The sequence below is a fragment of the Sinocyclocheilus anshuiensis genome, unplaced genomic scaffold, assembly GCF_001515605.1.
Source record: "Sinocyclocheilus anshuiensis isolate Anshui unplaced genomic scaffold, SAMN03320099.WGS_v1.1 scaffold1364, whole genome shotgun sequence".
Lineage (NCBI taxonomy): Eukaryota > Metazoa > Chordata > Actinopteri > Cypriniformes > Cyprinidae > Sinocyclocheilus > Sinocyclocheilus anshuiensis.
Genome location: NW_015544238.1, coordinates 555,400 through 577,952, shown reverse-complemented (window position 1 = coordinate 577,952; position 22,553 = coordinate 555,400). Strand labels below are relative to the sequence as shown.

Here is a 22,553-nt window from a genome sequence, read left to right as displayed (position 1 = left end):
TCCTCCATCTGTCAGTGATACTGCACTCAGCATTTTATCATACCACTCGAGTTTGGAAATCGAAATGTGTGCAGTAAACATAATGAAATGTGCATATGCCACTTAGAATGTCTGGATGACAAATTTCTCAAAATATGCAGTATTCAGTAATAGCTAAAACAGCTAGGGTAACATTACCCAAAATGCAATCCATTTGCATCCATACTTCAGTTTCTGCATTTTAATCGTAGTGGAGATCTAGCAATTTGACTGTAAGGCAGGGGACAACTATCGTGAGTCTGGCCAAATAACATCACTATAACTTTGAATCACATGTATTTGCACAATGTGTGTACATTGTATATTAAGTAGTGTCCACTATACAGTTTGCACCTACAGTAGTTGGCAGTTCAGAATGCTAATTCTGCCAATGTTTGTCTATAAGATTTGTTAAGCAGTGTCAAAGTGATTTATAATTCTTTGAAACATCTGATATCATAATTACAGTTCCATGTTCCAGCCAGTTGAGTATGACGTAAGTTGGGAGCTGCACATCAGGACAAGCCTGTGATCGCTCAGAGACCCTGGAGCAACTGTACAACCTAGTTATTCTAAGAAAGAGATGTTTCTGAAAGATTTCTGAGTTTCTGAAAGATCTCTCATGAGTGCCACTTACTCCTGTGTATCAGGGGTGTATCACGGAAAACAGGACTTTCCTTTCCTAAAAGATATTAATACTCTTATCTAGCAAAGACGCATTAAATTAATGTAACACGGTTTCCACACACACACAAAATTATATATATAATAAATTATATATATATGATTAAAAAAAAAAGCAGCACAACTGTTTTCAACTTTGATAATAATAAACGTTACTTTAGCAGCAAATCAGCATATTAGAATGATTTCTGACGGATCATGTGACACTGAAGACTCATGAAGACTAATGATGCTGAAAATGCCGCTTTGCCATCATATGAATAAATTAATTTTTTTTTTATATTATTTTGAACATTGAATAATATTAAAATTTCAAATGTATTAAATGCCATTTGAAATTTTCATAATATTTCACAATATTATTGTTTTTACGTTTTGATCCATTAAATGCAGTTTTCCTTTGCGTTTCGCGTACAGATGACAATGTTGTCAAAATGAAACACTGTATTATGCATGCCAGGCCAGGCCAGACTGAATACATAATACACATGCACATGACATCACCTTTTTCACAAATTCACATTTTTGTAGTTCACATGTGGACGATAATAGTTAGTATCTTTTTCAAAAACTTGCACTTGAAACCTGTTTTCAAAAGTTTGCGTTTTCACACCTCCAAAACAGCGTTGTCATGTAAACAAGTGGCCAAAATGCATAAAAGTGTCTGTTTTAGTTGAAAATGGTGTTGTGTAAACACCCTGCAAGATGCAATGTGCACCAGCCTTTTTGATGAGACTATAGGGGGAGGGGAGAAAATAATCATGCAAAATTAAAATTACGACTATTTTTGGGGCAAGAAACCCAGACTAATATTATAAGCAGACAAGAGACACTGTGAGAGTTTTGCATATCCTGAAGAATATGTTCAGTAGTGGCAAAACAGATAACAGCAGACACAAAGACTGTTTCTAATCATGCAGGTCCAACATCCTGCATTATTATTAGAGTTTCCTGTGCTCATCAAAGATAAGGGCTACCTGTCTGAAGCTCAGAATGTGAGAGAAGATGACAGACAAAGAGAGACAGAGACAAGAGAAGGGCAACTGCAGAGTCAGCATTACGTATTCATGCCTGAGCGGCCACTTTCAGCCTGTCATAATAATTCACTCTCTCCACATGAGCAGCCCAACGTCGGTGAACTGGATGGAGCACTGGCGTCTCTCCGACCTCACCAGCATCAATCAGATGATGGCGAACGTGCTGTAAATAACAAGTGCTCTGCTGTTCCCTCCTGGAGAATGAAGGATGTCTGCTATGTTGTTCCTTCCATTTACGTCCTGGTTTCTTAACATGTTGTGAGGAGCAGAGCTGCAGGATCAGAGCAAAGAATCAAAGAGAAAATCCCAAAGGATGGACAGGGTTTGGGGGTGTGTTGAAGAGTATTGAAAGAGGAAAGTGAATTAACCCTCCATTGCATCGTGTTGCCTCAGGGTAACAAACCTTTTTTCCCCACATGATGCATATAAGATGACAACATAATGGTTAATAATACAGAGATGACTGAATAAACCAATAAAAAGCGTTTTCTTTGTCACAGTACATCCTGGAAGTCATTCTAAAATCTTTTTTTCTCTGGAGAACTGTTCTCATTCAATAGTTTTATTTAGTTTTCAAGCATCAAAAAAATATAATTGATTGCCTGTAAGCATTAACAATTGAATAGATATGGATGCAGCTACTTCACTTAATAAAGCTTCGAATAGGGGTTTCTGCAGCAATGCCATATAGAGGAACCATTTCTGATTCGCCAAAGAACATTTCAGTGAACAGTTCTTAAAGGAACCATGTTTCCTTATCTGTCGCTCACTATGAGTTATGTCGTGACGACATTAGTTAAACCCCTAATGTCGTCACGACATAATGTCTCTGTTCCCTCCATCAGGGAACGAGGGTTACATACGGTAACCGAGACGTTTTCTTAGTGCAAAGAACATTTTAATAATCTAAAGTTCCACTATAAAGCACTTTTCCTGCATTGAAAAGGTTCCATGGATTGCTCCTGGAACCATAGATGGCAATAAAGAACCTTTATTTTTAAGAGTGTCAGTGAACAACTGTGGTTTCAACAAACCCCATCACTTTATCAAAATTTCACCATCCAGTTAGGCTCATCAACCATAACTCCTTCAAAAACAGCTAGAAACCTTGGAGTTGTGATTGACGATAAGCTGCATTTCTCAGACCACATTGCTAAAACTGCCCGGTCCTGCAGATTTGCTTTATACAACATTAGGAAGATCAGGCCCTTTCTTTCCGAACATGCAACACAACTCCTTGTTCAAGCTCTTGTTCTGTCCAGGCTGGACTATTGCAATGCTCTCTTGGCAGGTCTTCCAGCCACTTCCACCCAAAAAAAAAGTATATGAGGAAAAATAAATTCTTAAATAATATAATACAATATAATATAACCATATATTTTGCTATTTTAAAATTGAGTTAATTTCATTATTATGCAATGTTTTGGTGTGTGTGGCACCTTAGAGTTAGAAACATGCATCTCATCTACACTGTTGTTCCCAACTTGGATCATTATTTGGTCGTAATGCAAATTGTTATATTAAGTTCACCTTTGCATGTAGGTCACATTGCAGCCAACACTTATCTTGTATACTTAACACAATATTTCAAGAGAAGCTATATACAGATCTAATCTAAAACGGTAGGGTATAATCCTCAAAAACATAAAAAAAAAAACATGTGTGATACAGAGCAGTTAGAAATACATACATCTTTCAGGTTGAGGATGGCATAACTACAAAAGCAGTAAGAAAGTGAAAAAAAGGTTCAGGACAATATTATCATGTGCATAGAATGTGGTGGCAGGATATTTGCTGCACCAAATTTGCTCACCAAATGCAGCTGACATGCAGCAAAGAAGTTGTTTTGCATTAATTCTTTTCCTGCCGCAGCTTTAGGGTTCACACTCAAAGGCAACAGGAAAGGAACATCTAAAGGAGACATATTTCCTGTCAAAGCATCGCTTTCATAGAGAGGAAAAAGCCCTTATTTTGAATCAGCACTCTATTGACTGCCATTTGGAGGCATACAGAAGTGAAAAAACAACCTGAAAGATCTAATCTGCAAAGGCCCTAGATTTAAAGAAAGAAATGAAAGAAATCCCACATCCAGCTGCAAATATATGAATGGATGCATGATGGATAAATGCTGTCAGCGCAGGCTGTGTCAATTTCATCATAAAATCATAATACCAGATTGTGGTGTTGCAGTGAAAATGCCATTTGTCTTTGCTGCCAGCTCTACCCGTGATTTACTATAGAGAAAATAGGTCAGTTGCTTTTCGAGCAATAATTTGATCAGAATCTTAGATACGCCACAGGGTGTAAAAAAAAATTGCTAGACACTTTGATGCTGTGGAAAATATTGAAGGCACAGGAAAATATCCCAAGGGAACATCAGATGATCTGAATTTATAAATGGACATATTGTGCTTTGCACTGAGCCACAATTGCATTAGTGAAAAATATTCGGATTATCCATATGCATAATCACATTAATATGATGATTTTATTTTGATGATATATAAATAATTTTAAAATTATTGTTATATTATTATATTATTTATTACTATTTATATTATTTTATTTTTAAATGATTAAATCTGTGAAATATGAGACAAAACTACATTCTTACAGAAAAAATACAGAAATCATCATTATGTTGCTACGTGGTTACTAGGGTATTCTGGATGGTTGATAGGATGGTTGTTTACAGACTGAATTCAAAAGAGTTCAGTACGTGGGGGGGTTACCCTCCACCAGAGTTTCTCTGGGTTCTTGACATTGACATGACATGATATACATGTTCTGGTTGACAGAGAAATAGCCCGAAAACAGCCATCTACATCATCTCCGACAGAACTGAGGAAGGCGTTTTAGCAGAGCTACCACCACAGCAAATTGCTTTAAAACTAAAGGCGGGTCAGCAGATGGGGTCACAAACGGAGAGATCAATAAAGAGTTGTTGAGATTCGAGAAATCAATAGCAGCAAACACAGAAACAGAATCTAAGCACTGATGTCTTCTTTCACCGAGGTCCCTCTTAAAAGACTGGTCTGGAGAAGATTACTTGAAAGTGAATGGATTGGTATACTTTAATATGAAACAGAATGAGTTTTGGGTCCCAAAAGGATTGATTCGCAAGAACAAAAGATTCAAGCTACTCTGAGCTTTTGTTGATTGAGCAGTCAATGCTCAGTTGAGTCAATAATATAGCGGATGGGGCAGAAATAAATAGCATTGTTTCTAAATCATGTCAATAAATTAAAGGGCTCAAACCTTAAGCAAAACTAAGCTTCAGGCCCTTTTGCTAGGTTTTATATGGCACGCATTTTCCCGAAAGTCACCTCAAGGACAAGCATTCCAGGATGACTAATCACAGGAGGCTCTGATGTCCGCTGAGGTGGAGAGCGCATCGGAAATCCATCAGCAGTGAGGGACTGTTCAATGCTTGTCTGAGGCAGTCCTGAATAAGTTTCCCAAGGGGCTTATCTAGCACGTGGTCACATGTGCTGCTGCATAAGGAGCTTTATACATCACAGCGATGACTGCCCACTTTTTCAGCTGCCTAGGAAGTATTTTTCCCTTTTGTCTTCAGATGCATTTGGAAAAATATAACACAGCAAAAAAAAAAAAGTTGTGAATAATGACACTGAATATAAAACATAAAACTATTGTCTGAAAGTATAAAATACAATATTTGAGCTGTAAATATAATATAATATAATATCATATAACAATGTGGCACATCTGCTAAAACACATAATGATAACCTAGCACTAGCAAGTGTTAGCTGACTAGCAAGCATCATTTCTGATGACACAGTTGCAATCTTAGACCTAACGCCCATCAGAATGCATACATTACCAGCGCAGGAAGAGAACTAGCAGGGAAGAGAACATCTGACTGAACAAGTTGCTCATGGCAACCAGCTGAAGCAGATGCCTGAATAAAAACACATACTGTGCTAGAGATGCAACAGTCCATTGCTTTTTAGAAAACACATCTCGTTTATGCATAATATGGAATATACTGCACAATTACTCATGCAATCAACTGTTTAGCATCACAGCAAGGCTTAAAAGGAAGTTAAATCACTTTAGCATCACGGAAGGATTTGTTTGAATTAAACTATAAGGAATGCAAGGTTATCCTATTGTAATCAGTGGCTAAAGGGCCTTAAAAGTCATTGCCACATTCGCAAATGACAAATATAGCACAACCTTTAAGTGCCTTTTTGAATTTATCAAGTGGTTAGTACATAATAAAAATATACACATTTTCATTAAACATTCAAAATGTGATTATGCAAATTGCACGTATTACTAAAAAGAAAATCCTGTCCCTTAAATGCTCTATTGACCAATCACAACTACCCATTTCATAATGATTTTGTCATAGCTACAATTTCTGTACTTGCACATAATAAAAATGCAAAACCGACATATCCTATCAAGGGACTCAAAACTAGTTTCTCTTAGCTAATATTTGACAATCAAACCCTGAAATAGAATTTAAACAAGGTAATATTTTACCCAAGCATTTTGGTTCACTTATCAGGCTATTTCTCATGGGGCCAATTACCCTTCGGCTTTGTCAATGTTTCTTTTTAATGTAATCATGAGGAACTAAAATTCTCAACAAGGAGAACCCGAAATGACTCACGCAGCCTTTAGCCATTTATTGCTTCCACAGCCAAATTGTATTTATCCGAGCACAAAATTCTATGCCAAGAATTTTAAAATTGAGATTCATTCTCGTCCTAATTTGTTATTGAATATTGTGTGCAAGATGCTGAATTACTTCCAATTTCTCTGAACTCCAGCAAACAATGCGTAATTAAAGCAAAAGGAGCCCCTACCAAGTATTGAGTACATGTACAGTAAATGAACATACTTTCCAGAAGGCCAACAATTCACTAAAAATGTTTTTTTTTATTGGTCTTATGAAGTATTCTAATTTGTTGAGATAGTGAATTGGTGGGTTTTTGTCAAATGTGAGCCAAAATCATCACAATTAAAAGAACCAAAGACTTAAACTACTTCAGTCTATGTGCATTGAGTTTATTTAATACACGAGTTTCACAATTTGAGTTGAATTACTGAAATAAATGAACTTTTCCATGACATTCTAATTTATTGAGATGCACCTGTATATATTTTTTAATAATTCCAGTCTTGCTCGAGAACTCCAGTCTGACGCACGCGGGTTCTCGCGTTATTTCCTTATCACTTCTCGCGTGTGTTTTGTTGTGCAACGTGGTTTGCGAACCAGACAGAGCTGTCGGCGATTCTTCCTATTGTGAAGTCATGCAATGTGAATCCCCCTGTCACCGATCCATCGTGCAATGTGAACACAGCAGCAACTGAATGCTACCCCAGATATTCACGCAGTGTGAAAACAACGGCAATCCGATGAGTTTGCAAATCATGCAGTGTGAACTCGGCATTAGGTCTTCCAGTAAATTGCTTTTAAAGGTTCCTTGCTGTAATTATAAATCTAAAATTGACCATGAATTTTATGTAATATAGGTCCTAAACTATTACTACTAGTAGTAGTAGTAGTAGTAGTATAGGCCTACTACTACTAACTACTTGAAAATATATTTTAATTGGAAGTTTTTTTTTGTATATATACTTAGTCTTTCTTGTAAAACACCTTGATAAATAATAAAGCTGATTGATTGATTGATTGACTGACTGACTGACTGACTGACTGACTGACTGACTGACTGATTGATTGAGGCTAATGTTAATTGTATATATACACAGAAAAAATGGCGAAGGAATTGCTTTGTAATTATTTGTGAAATTTACAGCAATTTCAGAGTGAAAATTGTTTCACAGAATCTGCAAGTAAGACATTGTGAAATGTTTAAGTAGAAAGACTGAAATAGTATTTTCTTATAAAAATTATCTTTGATATTATATAAGATAAATTAACAAATTAACATATTCATAAATGAACAAACTGATTTGATAAATGCTGTAAATGCTGTTCAGTATATATGTTCAGTTCATGATATGCATTAACCAAAGTTAACAAATTAAGCCTTATTTTAAAGTGTTACCCATGTCAACAACAATTTCGGCAATTTTCCAGTGATTTCCTCTGAAGATATTTAACAGGCATTGTCCAATTTCTTGAGCTTGCCGCCTCAAACCAAAAAGCCCAGCTCTGGCACTGTAATGACTGACTGTTTAAAGTCAACATGACACAACCTTCACAACCCATTCTACTTCTATAACCTAATGCATTTCTAAGTGAAAATAAAAGAGATTACTGACATCTAAGGTGGTCTGTAGGGCCTAGAGAAAGCTAAATAAAATGAAATTTTAGCAATTTGCAGTATATACACCAATTTTGTTTTGACTGACTATGATACTATCTTGCTGACTAACAAATCTTACTGAGTTTTGAGTATTATGTTGTATTTTTGCAAGCACAACAGATCAAATCACTGAAATCTAATGATCTATACAACTGACATTAATTTATATATTTACATATTAAGAACAGATGAATGTTCAGTGAAGTTGCTGGAAAGCTCGTTTTGCACTGGATGAAACTGTGGGTCACTTTGCTTTGAATACACAGCAAAAGAAATGAACAGGACCCTCCTTTCCTGATATTTCATTAGACTGCGGATTTTCAAATGGTAATTTCAAATGGTCAGAAGTGAAATGAGAAGGAATGAGGAATTACAGGCTCATTACCTCTGTGTTTGAAACTCTAACTGCCACCTTACCAAATCCATGGTGCTCCATTCTGTTTGTGCCGTGCATCTTGAGGCAGTAGGGTTGACCTCATCACAGTTTCTTTAAGGTGGTAAAAAGGCCTCATTTGAACGAGTGTTCACTTGGGAATTTATAAACAAAGAGAAAAGTAAGGCCATTATGTTTGGTCACACCTCTGGGATTTCTAAACGGGTAGCTTTGTTGTTTATATCCTTTGTTTCTTTCCTTCATTTATTCAGAAAAGCTTTATTGCACAAAATTCCTGAAGAGAGCTGAAGCCAAACCCACAGGATGTTGAATTGGACCTGAATTGGAATGACAGGAACAGAAATTTACTGCATTCCAAAAAAACTTTATATTTAGTTTTGTGCCAAAACAAATAGTTACACTCTCCCTCTCTCGCCATATATATATATCCTAATTATGCCAATTTACTCCCTAATTTATATCAAATTTTTGGGACTTTAGGATAAATTACTGCATTCTACTAAAGTCCATAATATAATATAAATTAAAAAATAAATAAAAACATACTGGAAATGCTCCATGTATGAAAAAATGTCTATGGGTAAATCATACTAAAAATAAAATCTTAAAAACAACACTTGCAATAAAATTTAAATAAAATCATATAACTACAGTAAGAAAGTAAAATTAAAATGCAAATTGAAATTCTGCATCCTGTTTACTAGCGCAATAAAAATTCAGGGACTGAACTGAAATTTATAAGGCATCCTCAAAAGTTAACTGAAATAAATTAAAATATAAAAACTAATTTTATTTTTTAATTTTTTAAACGTAACATTTTTAATTTAGTTTAACTTGATGTACTAAAAGAACTCAAACTAAAATAACAATTAATAAAAACTATAATAGTATCTATAATATGTGCACAACCCTGACATTGATAAGCATGTAACAGAGACATAAGATGGTTCACTCATATAAAAATAAATGTCAGAACCTGTAACATTCAATATGGCAGCTTTAAAATCGGTTATGTAATATTAACAAAAAAAGGTTCATACATATTTTTGGCCATTCATAGTACATAGAATGTATACTTGCATGACATACATGCATGGGAACATTAAACATCATAAAAGGGATTTATGTGATCAAATTCTAATTTAATATGGTCAGATCTTTTCCTAATGTTGTAAGCAGAAGACAAAAGACACACTTCTTTTTAAGGCATTTATTCATGAAATACACACTTTAAAAATTTCAACAAAATCTTCCATAAAATTGTAAGAAACTCCAGCCCAGTTTAAACAAAACTCCTTTGTGTGACTATGGAAACCATGTGCAATAAATAACCATTATGCCAGAAAAAAAAAGAGACAAGAAAAGGGACACTATTAAATGTCAATATTTTACCACTAAAATAATCTTAGCTGTTACAAAAAGAAAAAAAAATATTGTGAGGAAAACAATGTGCTATGTATGAAACATTAGTGTGAATTGAGCCAAGCAGGCACCCGTAGAATCAGAGGAATGAGAACTGTATGGACTCTATCTGTGACCTGAGCACCTAACGAACAGATATAAATCGAATGAAGCTTCCAGAGCTGAAACCAAGAACCATCTGAGAGACATATATTGCACATTTTTTTCCTTGGATACATAACGATCGTTCCGCACGACCCAATCTGAATGCTTTTTCCCAGTCCCACCACAACCTTAAAATGAATTTACAGCTTCTTTTATACACAAGCGCATACATGGATAAGACTATATGCTGAATGACAGAGAAGGAAAAGGGTTATAATGCTTAAGTGATACTAGTTCATCATGTTCGAGTCCTGTATATATCAATCAAAGCATGTACAGATGAAGACAGATGAGAAGCGGCAAATCTCAACATGTTTTATATTTCAGATCACTTCAGTCTTTACAGTATAAATAAATAGCATTTAATGGGAGGAAATAGTTTGGACAGAGAATTGTGATACATATATATGGCTCATTTGGAGGTGCCACCATGAAGATTGGTTTCCTAAAATCATTCTTCAAAACAACAAAAATCCAAATACAATACACAGACTTCGAATAATTGCGAAAACTGGTTGGCCAAACAAGCTCCTGCTGCCAATTAAGACAGATTTCTTACAGGGATGTTGCAATGCTTTTAACTGACAGCAAACAATACCCATAGTGACATACCTGGCAACCACTGGCCAATGAGGCTGACAATCAATGCAACCCCAAAACTGGCCCATCATAGTAGCTCACTCAATGCAACCTTAGAAAAGCCGCCTGCTGAAACCCTATTAGAGCGGGTTTGTGGTTTCTGTGTCGGCCTCATAGTCTGATTTTACAGACTCTCAGACCTTAATGCAGAGTGCTCTTTAAACACACTGCTCTAGTGAGAATACAATCACAGCAGATGACTCAGAGGAGAGACAATCCAGACTCTAGAGAGTGACTGGAGAGAGATGATGTACAGAATGAGAAATAAACCGAAATGGTGCCCGTTTAGGGCTGCTGTACGCTTTTCAAAAGACAATAAATAAGAAGTGCTTTCCAGCGCAGCTGAAATCTCACACGATGGAGAAAAGTATAGTTTTTATTTTTTGGGGAAATGTTTTCTGTTGTTAAAATTCACAAAGAGGGGAATCGTGAGAACATGTCTAGGTCAAATTTCACTCCAAAATCAAAAGTTAAAAAAAAAGAAAGAAAATAAATTATATTTTACATGTAGAAAATCAACACTTTTCTTGGACCATTAACGGGATCGTTCACCCAAAAATGAAAATGCTGTCATCATTTACTCACCCGCTAGTTGTTCCAAACCTGTATGAGTTTCTTTCCTCTGTTGAATATAAAGGAAGATATTTTGAAGAATGTTGGTAACCAAACAGTTTCTGGCTTACACTGTATGGAAAAAGAAAAGAAAAACACTATGGAAGTCAATGGCTACCAGCAATTGAAAAAGAAATGCATACAGGTTTGTAAAAACATGAGGAAGAGTAAATGACGAGAACATTTTTGAGTGAACTCTCCCTTTAAAGTTTGTTTCATTATGACATTATTTTTTCATGAGAATTAAGCTAAACTTGCCCCCAAATGATCATTTTTATAACACATCAAGACCATTTTACGTTTTTTTTTTTTTTATTAAAGTAATGAGATATTTTTGCATTACATTAATGACAATTGGAGGAAAATGTATTTTATTGTTAAAAACATCACACTGGTAATAATTTCTTTTTTTTAGATTTGGGGTGAAATACGACAGATATGTTACAGATCATTTCCTGAGATTCACCTAAGGATCATCCTCTGATATCATCTCTACATCTCCAGATTTGTAGCTCAGCCTCGAATTTCAAAGTCAGTCACGGAGCACCATTGTCGCAGGGCCACACGCTGCCAAAAAAACTAGCAAACGGAAATAAGAAGACCAGTCTCCAGTCTTGGCAACTGCTGTCTGCACACAGCCCACAGCTTCTAACGCAGTAAAGCAGGTCTCTAGTAAGCTTCTTACAGCCTGCCTGTCAAGTGAAGTAGCGCTGATGTCTGAATGCAAGCCTGATAACATGGCCCGAGCATCGATCCATCCCAATACTGCTAACACACCTCTCAAGCACTATGAGGCCCTGGGAGAGTGGAACTGTGTGGTGATTTAAACAATACTACAGCAAAAAACCCTGTCTTCCGACTTGCCTTCATCGCCAAAAAATGGAACAACCACATAGAGATTTGTGACAGAGGTTTAACAATATATAACAAGTTGCCATGTTCAAATCCTGGGATGATCGAGCAAAGCTGTGGAAATGATGTACGATAGGTCTTTACTCTAAATGCCAGTGATCTTTATGATGGCAGATGACAATGATGGTGTTATTTTGCCATTTGAGACTTATTCAGAGTTTCTTAGGACAGCAGTAAATGAAAATTCATGAATCCACACCCAACTTCCCTATAAGACAGGCTGTAAAAACAAGTTTCACAAGACCTGAGAGCACCAAACGTCAAAAAAGCTAGGTATGGTAAATACGGGTATTTTAAGACTCACCCCCGGTCTGCACCATGTTTAGTTCAGTTTATTTTTAAAAGATACAAAACATTAGCACCAGTTGTTGGCTCAAATGTGAGAAACACCAGTGAACACCAGCCTTCACCATGGCAATGACCCACCCCAGTGTTTGCCATGGCAACGACCTCAACAACCCTACAAAAATATGTCACGAGTATCAGAAACGCATTACATAAAAACAGTAAAATCATGCATCTGTTGCATTTTCATCACCAGGAATAAACCTGCAGTCTGTGTTTGGAATGCTAGCCATATAAATGTTTGCATGAAATGGCTGATACATACAAGAACGCAATATTTAAACCATCATGGCATCATCCTCTTTACAAGAACATATCGGTGATGCAATAAAGCCAAACAATATGCAGTGAAGCTGAAGACAGAATGCATACCAAGATAATTCACATTATAAGACAATGAAAAAAGACTCACGGGCAGATGAAACATTGTTTCTATGCAAGACTGCAGTATCCGATAAACAAAACATCAGTATTTGTGGAATAACTTAATGATGAGATCCAGAAAGATTTGGTCAAGCTGGTTTGGCATTTACCCGTGTAAAAGTTGACTGCTATAGGAGATGATGCAGGTCTGCTCATTGTTTCAAAGTAAAAATTTTTTGTTTCAAAGTAAAAACTTTTTAAGTAAATGTTTGGATATAAAAAGTCAAATAGCACTTTAAGAAAGGTTTCAAATACATTTAGGTTAGAAATCTGATAAGAGCCCTTTAATGTTTAATCAACTAGAGGCAGTGTGTCTGCCAACTTCCACAATGGAAATATAAATTACTAGAACTCATTTAGGGCTCACAAAAAAAAGAAAACAATCCATTTCAACAACTAGCCAATTTTCACTAACCTAACCAGAAAAATCATAAATATAAAACTCTGATCTTATCATATTCCTCTATATTAAATCAGTTAAGGTCAAACGCTGTTCGCATTCTGCCATTCATGCAGCTTGCCATCCGGAATAGAGTGAAGTCAGGAGGGAGTATGAAGCCTTTGGCACTAAAGACAGTGATAAAACAAATAACTGTACAATACATATGGACGGTTACTTTTGGGTTACATTCATACTGTGGAGGAGCGGAGAACTGACATCATGTCATCGTAAGGAAGGACTGAATGTTTCATCTTTTTTTCTCAATTAAAAGGTAATGCACTGCATATGTGACATTGAGGCTGTGGGATTATATGACAGGACATACATGTATATGAGGGGTTGGCTGTTTATGAAAGTAAGTTAAAGATATTAACATATTAAGGATTCATTCTTACACATCCTTAATGATTCTAGAGCTGCAAGTTAACACTTGGGAGGTTCAAATGATTAAAAGCAACTTTCCTGTTCAGAAATCGATTTTTAATCACTGATGCATTTAATTAAACACTTAAAAATCCTCCTAAATTAAAGAGGACCAAAACATAAGCTTTTTGCATCATAAAAGGCTGCACACTGAAAAAAGATGTACTGATAGGGTGAATTTCATAACTCTTGTCCAGTTGCTTGGGTCATATTTTACCCCAAAATCTAATGAAAAAAGAGGGAAAAAAAATAAATATTTATACATGTTTTGTAAAATAATTTGATAAAATAATAATAATAATGAATATTATTATAGTTCATTTATTACATTATATTAAAGAAAAAGTAGTTTGTTTTTATAACCATTAAGATTTTTGTGACGATATTTTCTTAATTAAACATTCTCTAAAACTTCTCATTACTGCAATGCAAATACAAAAAAGCTTTTTTTTATATAAAAAAAAATGTAAAATGTGATTTTTAAATTGTATTTATACATCACAGATGCATAGACTGTATTGACTTTAAGATGTGCTGTAAATAATGATAATAAAAAGCTGAATTTCATTTTTTTTACTGTAATACATTTTTACTGTATTATAGTAATGAGAATCTGCATTGAGAAAAATTAAAATCACAAAAACATAATTCATAATGCATCTGTATGTTTTATGACAATGACTGAATGTGGGTGGGGGATTTGTGTAATTATGAAAATAATGGCAAAACAAATCTTAATGGTCCCAAAACCAAGCTTCATTTTCTTTAAGCAAAATACAATTTCTTTTCCTTCTTTTTTTTTCTTTTGATTTTGAGGTGAAAATATTTTGTGAAATTCACCCAATTTGCAATCTGCCTTGCATTTAGCTGAATATTTATGTCTTTTCCATGTAGCCACATAAACACAGGCCAAAATATAGCACTTTTGGAAAACCACTCTAAACGGTCTCTATTTTTCTAGCCTTTTAGTCTTTCACACACACTTTCATTATTCATCCTTTCACTCCATCAACAACTTTTATATACAATATTGGTAAATAGAACATAAATACTACACATAAATTTGCCTATTCACAATTCCACTCGTAGCGACGTCGGAAAGTACAGAAAGAAACCGCTCTGAAATAATATACTCATATAAACTGCTTTATATAAGCTTAGAAAGGCTCTGAGCTCCAGTTAGGTATGACCTGAGAGAGAGTGGTCAGTTTGAAACACCTCCTCTCTTCTGGTTAGCAGTGTAAAAGTGGACACTTCCACGGAGGACAGCAGACACCGAGCACCATCTTTTTGCCCATAATTGAAGTGGGAACAAAGTCCAAAAGTTAAAAAAAAATGTTAAACCTTTTTTATTTGTCTTTTTTTTTTTTTTATAGTGTAAACAGTGCACCAATTGGGTCTTGGTTCCACTTCTCTCAACTATACAAAAGTATAAATATATGCTTTCTCTCAATTTTTCACATATCTAGGACATATAGCGGACGAACAGACAGAAAAAAACGGTTGTTCCCGTAAGTCGTCAGTGTCGCAGTGGCTGTGCTGGTTTTGTTGTTTGCTGGCTCATATCCGTGTTTGTTTGGTGTGGGCGTTGATGGTCTATGCATATATAGCACGTAGCACAGTCCTCAGCCACTGGGCCAAAACAACCAAGCGTTTTTGTCCAACTACAGCAGATCCATTTTGGGTCTGTAATGAAGGAGGAGGGGGGATTTCTGGAACGCACACAAAACACACAAGCATTCGTATGACTGAAAGTCATAGAGCCACTAGAATGAAAACAAAGGCACAGAAAGTCAAACGCATCTATACAACACAAAGACAATTTCATAACTTCACATACTCTATTTGATTATGCATGCATAAAAATTATGCAGAGTATCCATGCATGTATAGAAAGTGACATGCACATCAATACGGCAAATGGGAAGACTAAAGCCAGGCTAATCTATAACAAGCATTCATGAATGCACGCAAATTTATCATTAATTACCTTAAATCTCCATCTTGTTACCACAACAAATTTCAAAGTATGGTCCTTGCCCAAGATTTCTTCATTGCATAAGATGTCCAGCTGAAAGTAAGCACACAAATATAGCAAACAAACCCCCAAAAAATATACCATACGAGAGAAGTCTAAACAAATCTACGCTTTCCGTGATCTTTCAGTACCATTAAATAAGTCAGCTGATCATTAGCGCACAATAAACTGAATATGGCCCTTATTAGGGATGGGTCTGGATGGTCAGATAGATGACTGCTGGATGACTAGTTGGCCATGCGGAAAGATCCCCAGTGAGTATATCTTGATTATTTTTAAGTTTTAACATTTTTAGCACCTTCAGACTTCCTGGAGAAGTTTTTAGCGTGTTTACAACTTTAGTGTAACAATTACAGGAATCAAATTGAATCCACCGCCTCAAGTTAACGCCTACGTTTTTAAGATGATGTGTCAAGTTAAATACATTTAAAACTTAAAAAATGCATCTCAAGACCTTACACCCCACAGTCTAGTTGATTTTTAAAACATCTAGTTTTGCACAGATACTCCAACATATTACACAGCTAATCACCAAATAAACAAACACTCACTCTCTCTCTCTCTCTCTCTATATATATATATATATATATATATATATATATATATATATATATATATATATATATATATATATATATACATACACATACACATACTTTTACATTATTTTTTACTCTTATGAGTGATTTTTTTATTAAATTTACAATATAAAAATATTTTATTCACACCTAAATATGTAGAACATAAATAGGACAATGCTCAAGTATACAGTTTATCAGCCATTACACAAAAATATGAGTAGAGAATGCTGCAACTGAGCAATCAGAATAAAGTATTCCAGAGAACCGCATAATCAATTGTGCACGAACGTCTCTGGGGACAGGTGGGATTTTATGGTGCTTTACAGAAGAGTGACAGTCCTTTGTGCACTCAAAACATTCAGTTCCACCTATTATTCAAGCCAAAACAAAAGACGCAAAACCTTTAATGCACAAGAGCAGCCATAACCGTCCAGAGTATTATGTGTATCACAGTATAAGGGATGCTGCTCTCGCTGGAATAGTGTGCATTGAAACACCAGTGCCGGTGTCTGTGTGTTTTGGCTCGCTGTGAGTCGAACGACAGCAGTACAACCACAGCAACACCTGCTGGAGGCCATGAGCTCTCGGCACTATTCAGAGTTTAAAGCCATCTAGGATGCGAGCCAGGGATGTTCAGAGACAGAAACGTCTGACAGTGAAACAATGAAACGTTTGGTGCTTATTAGAATTTAGTTCTTCAAAGATTTTGCTTTTCTCCTGCACTTCAAAGCAGAGTCACTACACAAACCGCTGCCATTTCGGAGTCGTATTTTTTATTTGCTTCGAAGTGGTATTGTGCTGTTGCCAGCTATAACTCTCGATACTTGCGGAGAACACCAGGCATCTGACAGTATTATTGCGGGGGAAAGTTTTTGACGGATGTGTGCGGTGGAATAGCCCAAATATTTCTAACACAAAGTAGAAAAAAAAACGGAGATGGAGCAGCAGTAATTAGTCAAGTTTTGTGTTAAATTGCACTATGAGATGTTGGCAGGCTGCAAGATACATGACAGAGAGCAAATGATATTACAGGCTATTATTTGTCTCTGAAAATATGAGGCATGCTGAAAGCTTTGTGAGAATCGTGACAGCGCGGAGGAGCTTTGAAATCCGTGTGGTGACTCACGCAAGAGCCATTGTCATGAAGTGAATGCCGATGCTAGCCGGCGTGGTGGCAAAGGTCTCTAACGAGTTAACTTCAACCGAGGGAAAAGGAAGATAATGGGTTTTGTCTCGAACTTCGCTCGCTGCATGAGGGCCTACGGAGCTTCAGGTCTGGCGGATCACATACCTCATTGAAAGATGTCAGGTTTAGCTTTTTTGCGATGAACTTCTTGAGGTGGAGAACGGTCGCCTGAGCCGAACAACGAATCCACTTCCGCTTGAGGCCTCTGAGCTTACTGCTGTTACACTCCAGACAGATACTCACCTGAACAGACAAAAGCAAGAGAGACTGTGACTTAGCTTTAGCTTAACTACATTGTGTGAACAAGAACATTCAACAATTACCTTCTAGGCTCAAACTAAATATCAGATACCACGTAGAGCCTCACAAAAGAGAGAGAGAGAGAGAGAGAGAGAGAGAGAGAGAGAGAGTGAGTTTGACTTAGCACTGATAATCACATGGATGATTTAGGGTAACTGCATTGTGTGAACAAGAAAATTCAACAAATACTGAAGCTTAACATGTTTTGCAATGTTTGAATCCATTCCGTCTAGGCTCAGACTAAATATCAGATACCATGTAGAGCTTCACAAAATATGTAAAAACATGATATTTCAGGTACTAAACCTACTAAACTGGTAGAATGATCTTCTTTTTGCTTTGTTAGCCCTGTACTGTACTATTTGTATAAAGTTTGCATTGCTTATTGTGAGGACTATTCTACATATGTGTCACCACATGGAATTTGACAAAGAAAACTTTAAGCATTCTTGATGAATGTGGCATCCTAGATAAATGATGCTGCGAGAAAATGTGAGTGACAACTGATTTTTTTAGCAGACATTTTGTACATCTTTGATTTGAATCACTTTACAGTACCATTCAAAAGTTTGGAGCTAGAACGATTAGATATGGATCAGCAAGGAAATTGAACAAAATTGGCAATAAAGACATTTTGAATGTAACTAAATCTGCTTCAAATAAATGTATGTGTGTGTGTGTGTGTGTGTGATTACTGGGTCATTACTGCACGGCCGGAGCTGCTATGCTCACCGCAAACAGTCACACAAATGACTAACGCTGAACTCACTCAACCAATTAAACCTCCAGACCCCAGAACGACTGTAAGAGAGGCCTTTTATTTTACCATTGAATATCCTTCCTTCCTAGAGATGTCGTGAGATGTTGATTATTGTGATTTAAAATCTAATTCTACAAGGGTAGATATTTTGGTTTGTTTGGGGAATCACCACAGGATGGTATCTATCACACACTCGCCATGTTATTATAAGCCCATATTCAGACGTCATTTTAAAAAGGCTGTATTTTACACTTGGGAGTATTTTATTTTCCCCCCAGAACTAATCTAAGGTTTGTTGAACCAAAATCCACCAAGATTTTGAAAATCCAAAAAGTCAATTTAATTTCAGATGTCCATTTTCTATATTCTCTCTATCCCCTTCAAATTAAATTGGCTCTTTGTAATCTATTTTACAGGCAACTGGTGATCTTCAATATGAGAATGAATCATTCTTATGAGTCATATCTTTTCAGTGATTCCTGTGGTCTGAATGATACAAATTGGACTGATTTGGTCCTAGTGGTCCTTCAGAGACTCACTGAACTCTTTTGGAGACGTCAGACTTGGAATAATTTCGATTAACAACATGCAACGTGGTGACAATTATATGAGGACCAAAAGTAACCACTGAAAATTATTTAAATGATCAATCATTTCATAATTAAAGATAAAATTATAAATGTAATGCAAGATAAATATGCTTTTAATTAGTTAAATGGAGAAAAATCATTTAAAATGAACAATTTCAAACCTTTAATTTAAGACCGATGCAGGTTGTCTATTAGCAGTGGAGTGTAACGTTCTGTAGCAATAGTACAAAATAAACCTTTACTGTGAATCGTTTGGTCTGAATGATTCTTTCACAATTTGGGCTGAATTGGTCCTGGTGCTTCTGAAGTAAACAATTCAGAGACTCACTAAACTGACTCTTTTGGACAAGTCAGATTTGCAATGATCTCAATTAACAACATCCATCAAGTGATGATGATTGTCTGAGGACCAAAAATAACCACTAAACCACCAATTTATGCACAGATTGTTAAAGACATACTGCTCAAAAGATCCAGTTTGCAGAATTCCCATTATTAAAGGCAATCCTATGATGTACTTCAGTTCAAAATGGTGGATGAAGCAAGATAAATATGCTTATTCAATGAAATGTATGAGCATTTTAGTCAGGTTTTTTTAGTCATTCTGTATAATGGTTAAACTGAATTAAAAAAATTCTCAAAATTATAATCGTAAAGATTGTTGTCATTTGAGAAATTTACTTTTCCAAACTTGTCCTGTTTTTGTTTATTCAATGAAATGTATGAGCATTTTAGTCAGGTTTTTTAGTCATTCTGTATAATGGTTAAACTGAATTAAAAAAAAATTCTCAAAATTATAATCGTAAAGATTGTTGTCATTTGAGAAATTTACTTTTGAATTTCAGGTATTGCTCCAGTAAGCACAAATCAATAGAATGTGGACACATACATGGTGTATTTGACCTCAACTTTTGAATTTTTGCTATTGCTCCAGTAAGCACAAATCAATAGAATGTGGACACATACATGGTGTATTTGACCTCATCTAGTGTACTGATTAATTATAGGCTTTTTATTATATAAATCAACAGCAAAGACTTATGCAATATCTCTGTCTACATTATGAAAACAGCTAAAAAAAAAAAAAAAGGAAAAATATTATAACGATTGAAATGACTGAAAATATTGAAATCCTAGTAATTCCACTAATTCCATAATTGCAAATCTATTTCTCTATTACAACAACAGCGATTGAGTAAGTGTATTTATTCAGCTATCACAATCGCAAACAATATAGTGAGATCATATGACAGAACACAGACCGTTTTTAGTCTCGTCTTATTTTGTCAACGAAATTGCATGTTGATATAGTCATAGTTATCATTTATTGACCTTATTGTCGTCTCGTCTTAGTCATGGGAAAAAAGCTCGTCAACTAACATTTTTCGCCATAGTCTTAGTTAACGAAATTAACACTATACTGTACATTACTGTTTTTCCTCTATGCCCTCTAAAACACTGAAATGGCTCGGCATTAAAATCTGAACACAGACTGGATATTACAGAAAGGGGCAGATCATTTGACATATTGACATTATTTTAAATGGAACACTAGAATACCGCACTGAAAACTGCTGTTTTTTTTGTGTGTGTGTGTGTGTGTGTGTTTTTTAAATATAAAGGTAAATGCATTATGCAATGATAATAGTAAACAGTATTGTGCTACACATGACCTCATTATGTGCATATTTAATTCAAAATTAATCTAAAAAAATAAATATGAAATAAATATAAAATTGCAACATTTTAAAATAAATAATTCGATTTTAAAATATATTAAATAAGAAAAGAGATCTTAAACTTGTAATAATATTTTGCAATATTACTATTTTTATGGCTTTTTGTCAGCCTTGGTGAACAGCGTCTTCTTTTACAAAATATTTATGAAATTTTGTGCAAAAAATGTCTCGAAATGAAAAAAAAAAAAGTTAAAAGTTGATATAATTGGTTCATTCATCACTCTAAAAATGGAAACTGGTCATATTGAGCAGACTGCATTATGGGATATGTTATTCTATGCTGGGTCTGCTCTTGTAAACTGGGAAATATATGTCATCCATGTATTCCAAAGTACTGTACACTGCAGAAATAGACTAGTACAGCAGTACTGTATGATATTCCAAACATAGCCCTTACGCGTTCTTACTAACTAGGTCATTCTAACAGAGTGTGAGGCTCCCTTGTGGGACATTAGCAAGGTCAGATGGGTACGGGGAAACCTACCTGCTCATCACTGCGATGGTAGTCATTGTCCTCCTCTGCTTTCTCATCTCCTGCTTCCTTGTTGGCTGGATCTTCTGATTTCAAGTCACCTGGTGGGGTAAAATGTAAAAAAACAAAAAAAATTATAACAAGACAGTCCCCAGACAACCATAAGAACCACCTTTTTTGTGCACATCCATCTCTCCATAATTCTGCTTTCAAACTACTGTAGAAATAAAAGCACGGGCATTTATCTTTCCAAACATCATCTTCGCATTTTAAAACAACAAGTTTATCATAGTTCGTATTAAGATACTAAGAATTTGTAATTCATTGCTTCTCAGAGCTGGAATTATATTGAGTACTAGTTTGTGAGTCTGGGAAGAGTTTCTTCATTATATAGTGAAGAAACATTCATCAAACACAAAAAAAGCAATTATCTCAAGCTGCTCCCCCACGCATTCGCCAAACTCCAAAACAAGTCTGCACCTCATCAATGGAAACAGATTAATTTGTGATTCAACCTGCCCAAAGAACGCATCTCACTGCCCACTGATCAGATCAGACACTAGGGCTGCATCTCATTACAGATTTATGGAAGCATAAAAATACTCTTTTTTTTTTAATTAATATTGATAAGTGGGATCCAATGTAACCTACACTACCATTCAAAAGTTTGGGGTCAGTAAGATTTAATATTTTTTAAGAAAATCAATACTTTTATTCAGCAAAATGCATTAAAGGGGTCATATGATGCGATTTCAATTTTTCCTTTCTCTTTGGAGTGTTACAAGCTCTTGGTGCATAAAGAAGATCTGTAAAGTTGCAAACACTAAAGTCTCAAAACCAAAGAGATATTCTTTATAAAAGTTAACCATGCCTACCTAAAACGGCTCGTTCTAACACGCCCCCACATACCTACGTCACGATCTGGGAAGATTTGCATAACGCCGCCCAAATGTTCACGCAAAGAAAGAAGGCGTAACTTTTATTCTCGCTGTAGTATTGTTGAACCTGCAGCCATGTCGTGAAGACGCTGTGTGCTTCGTTGTGAAAGCGAAACTACTTTGTTTGGTCTTCCAAAAGAGGAC

The 22,553-nt window shown here is 35.6% G+C and overlaps 1 protein-coding gene across 1 annotated transcript in view; it reads right to left on the bottom strand.

Annotated features, from left to right (window-relative positions):
• Positions 1-14,430: 14,430 nt before the first annotated feature.
• The window catches only part of LOC107697629 (polycomb group RING finger protein 3), a 29,638-nt gene continuing 21,515 nt past the window's right edge, over positions 14,431-22,553 (bottom strand). The window contains exons 7-10 of the mRNA XM_016498429.1: positions 21,484-21,572; positions 17,716-17,853; positions 15,796-15,876; positions 14,431-15,517 (exon numbers count right to left, since the gene is read on the bottom strand). Of these exons, the coding sequence (XP_016353915.1) occupies positions 15,470-15,517; positions 15,796-15,876; positions 17,716-17,853; positions 21,484-21,572 (356 nt within the window). The 3' untranslated portion in view covers positions 14,431-15,469. The remainder of the gene's footprint in view (positions 15,518-15,795; positions 15,877-17,715; positions 17,854-21,483; positions 21,573-22,553) is intronic.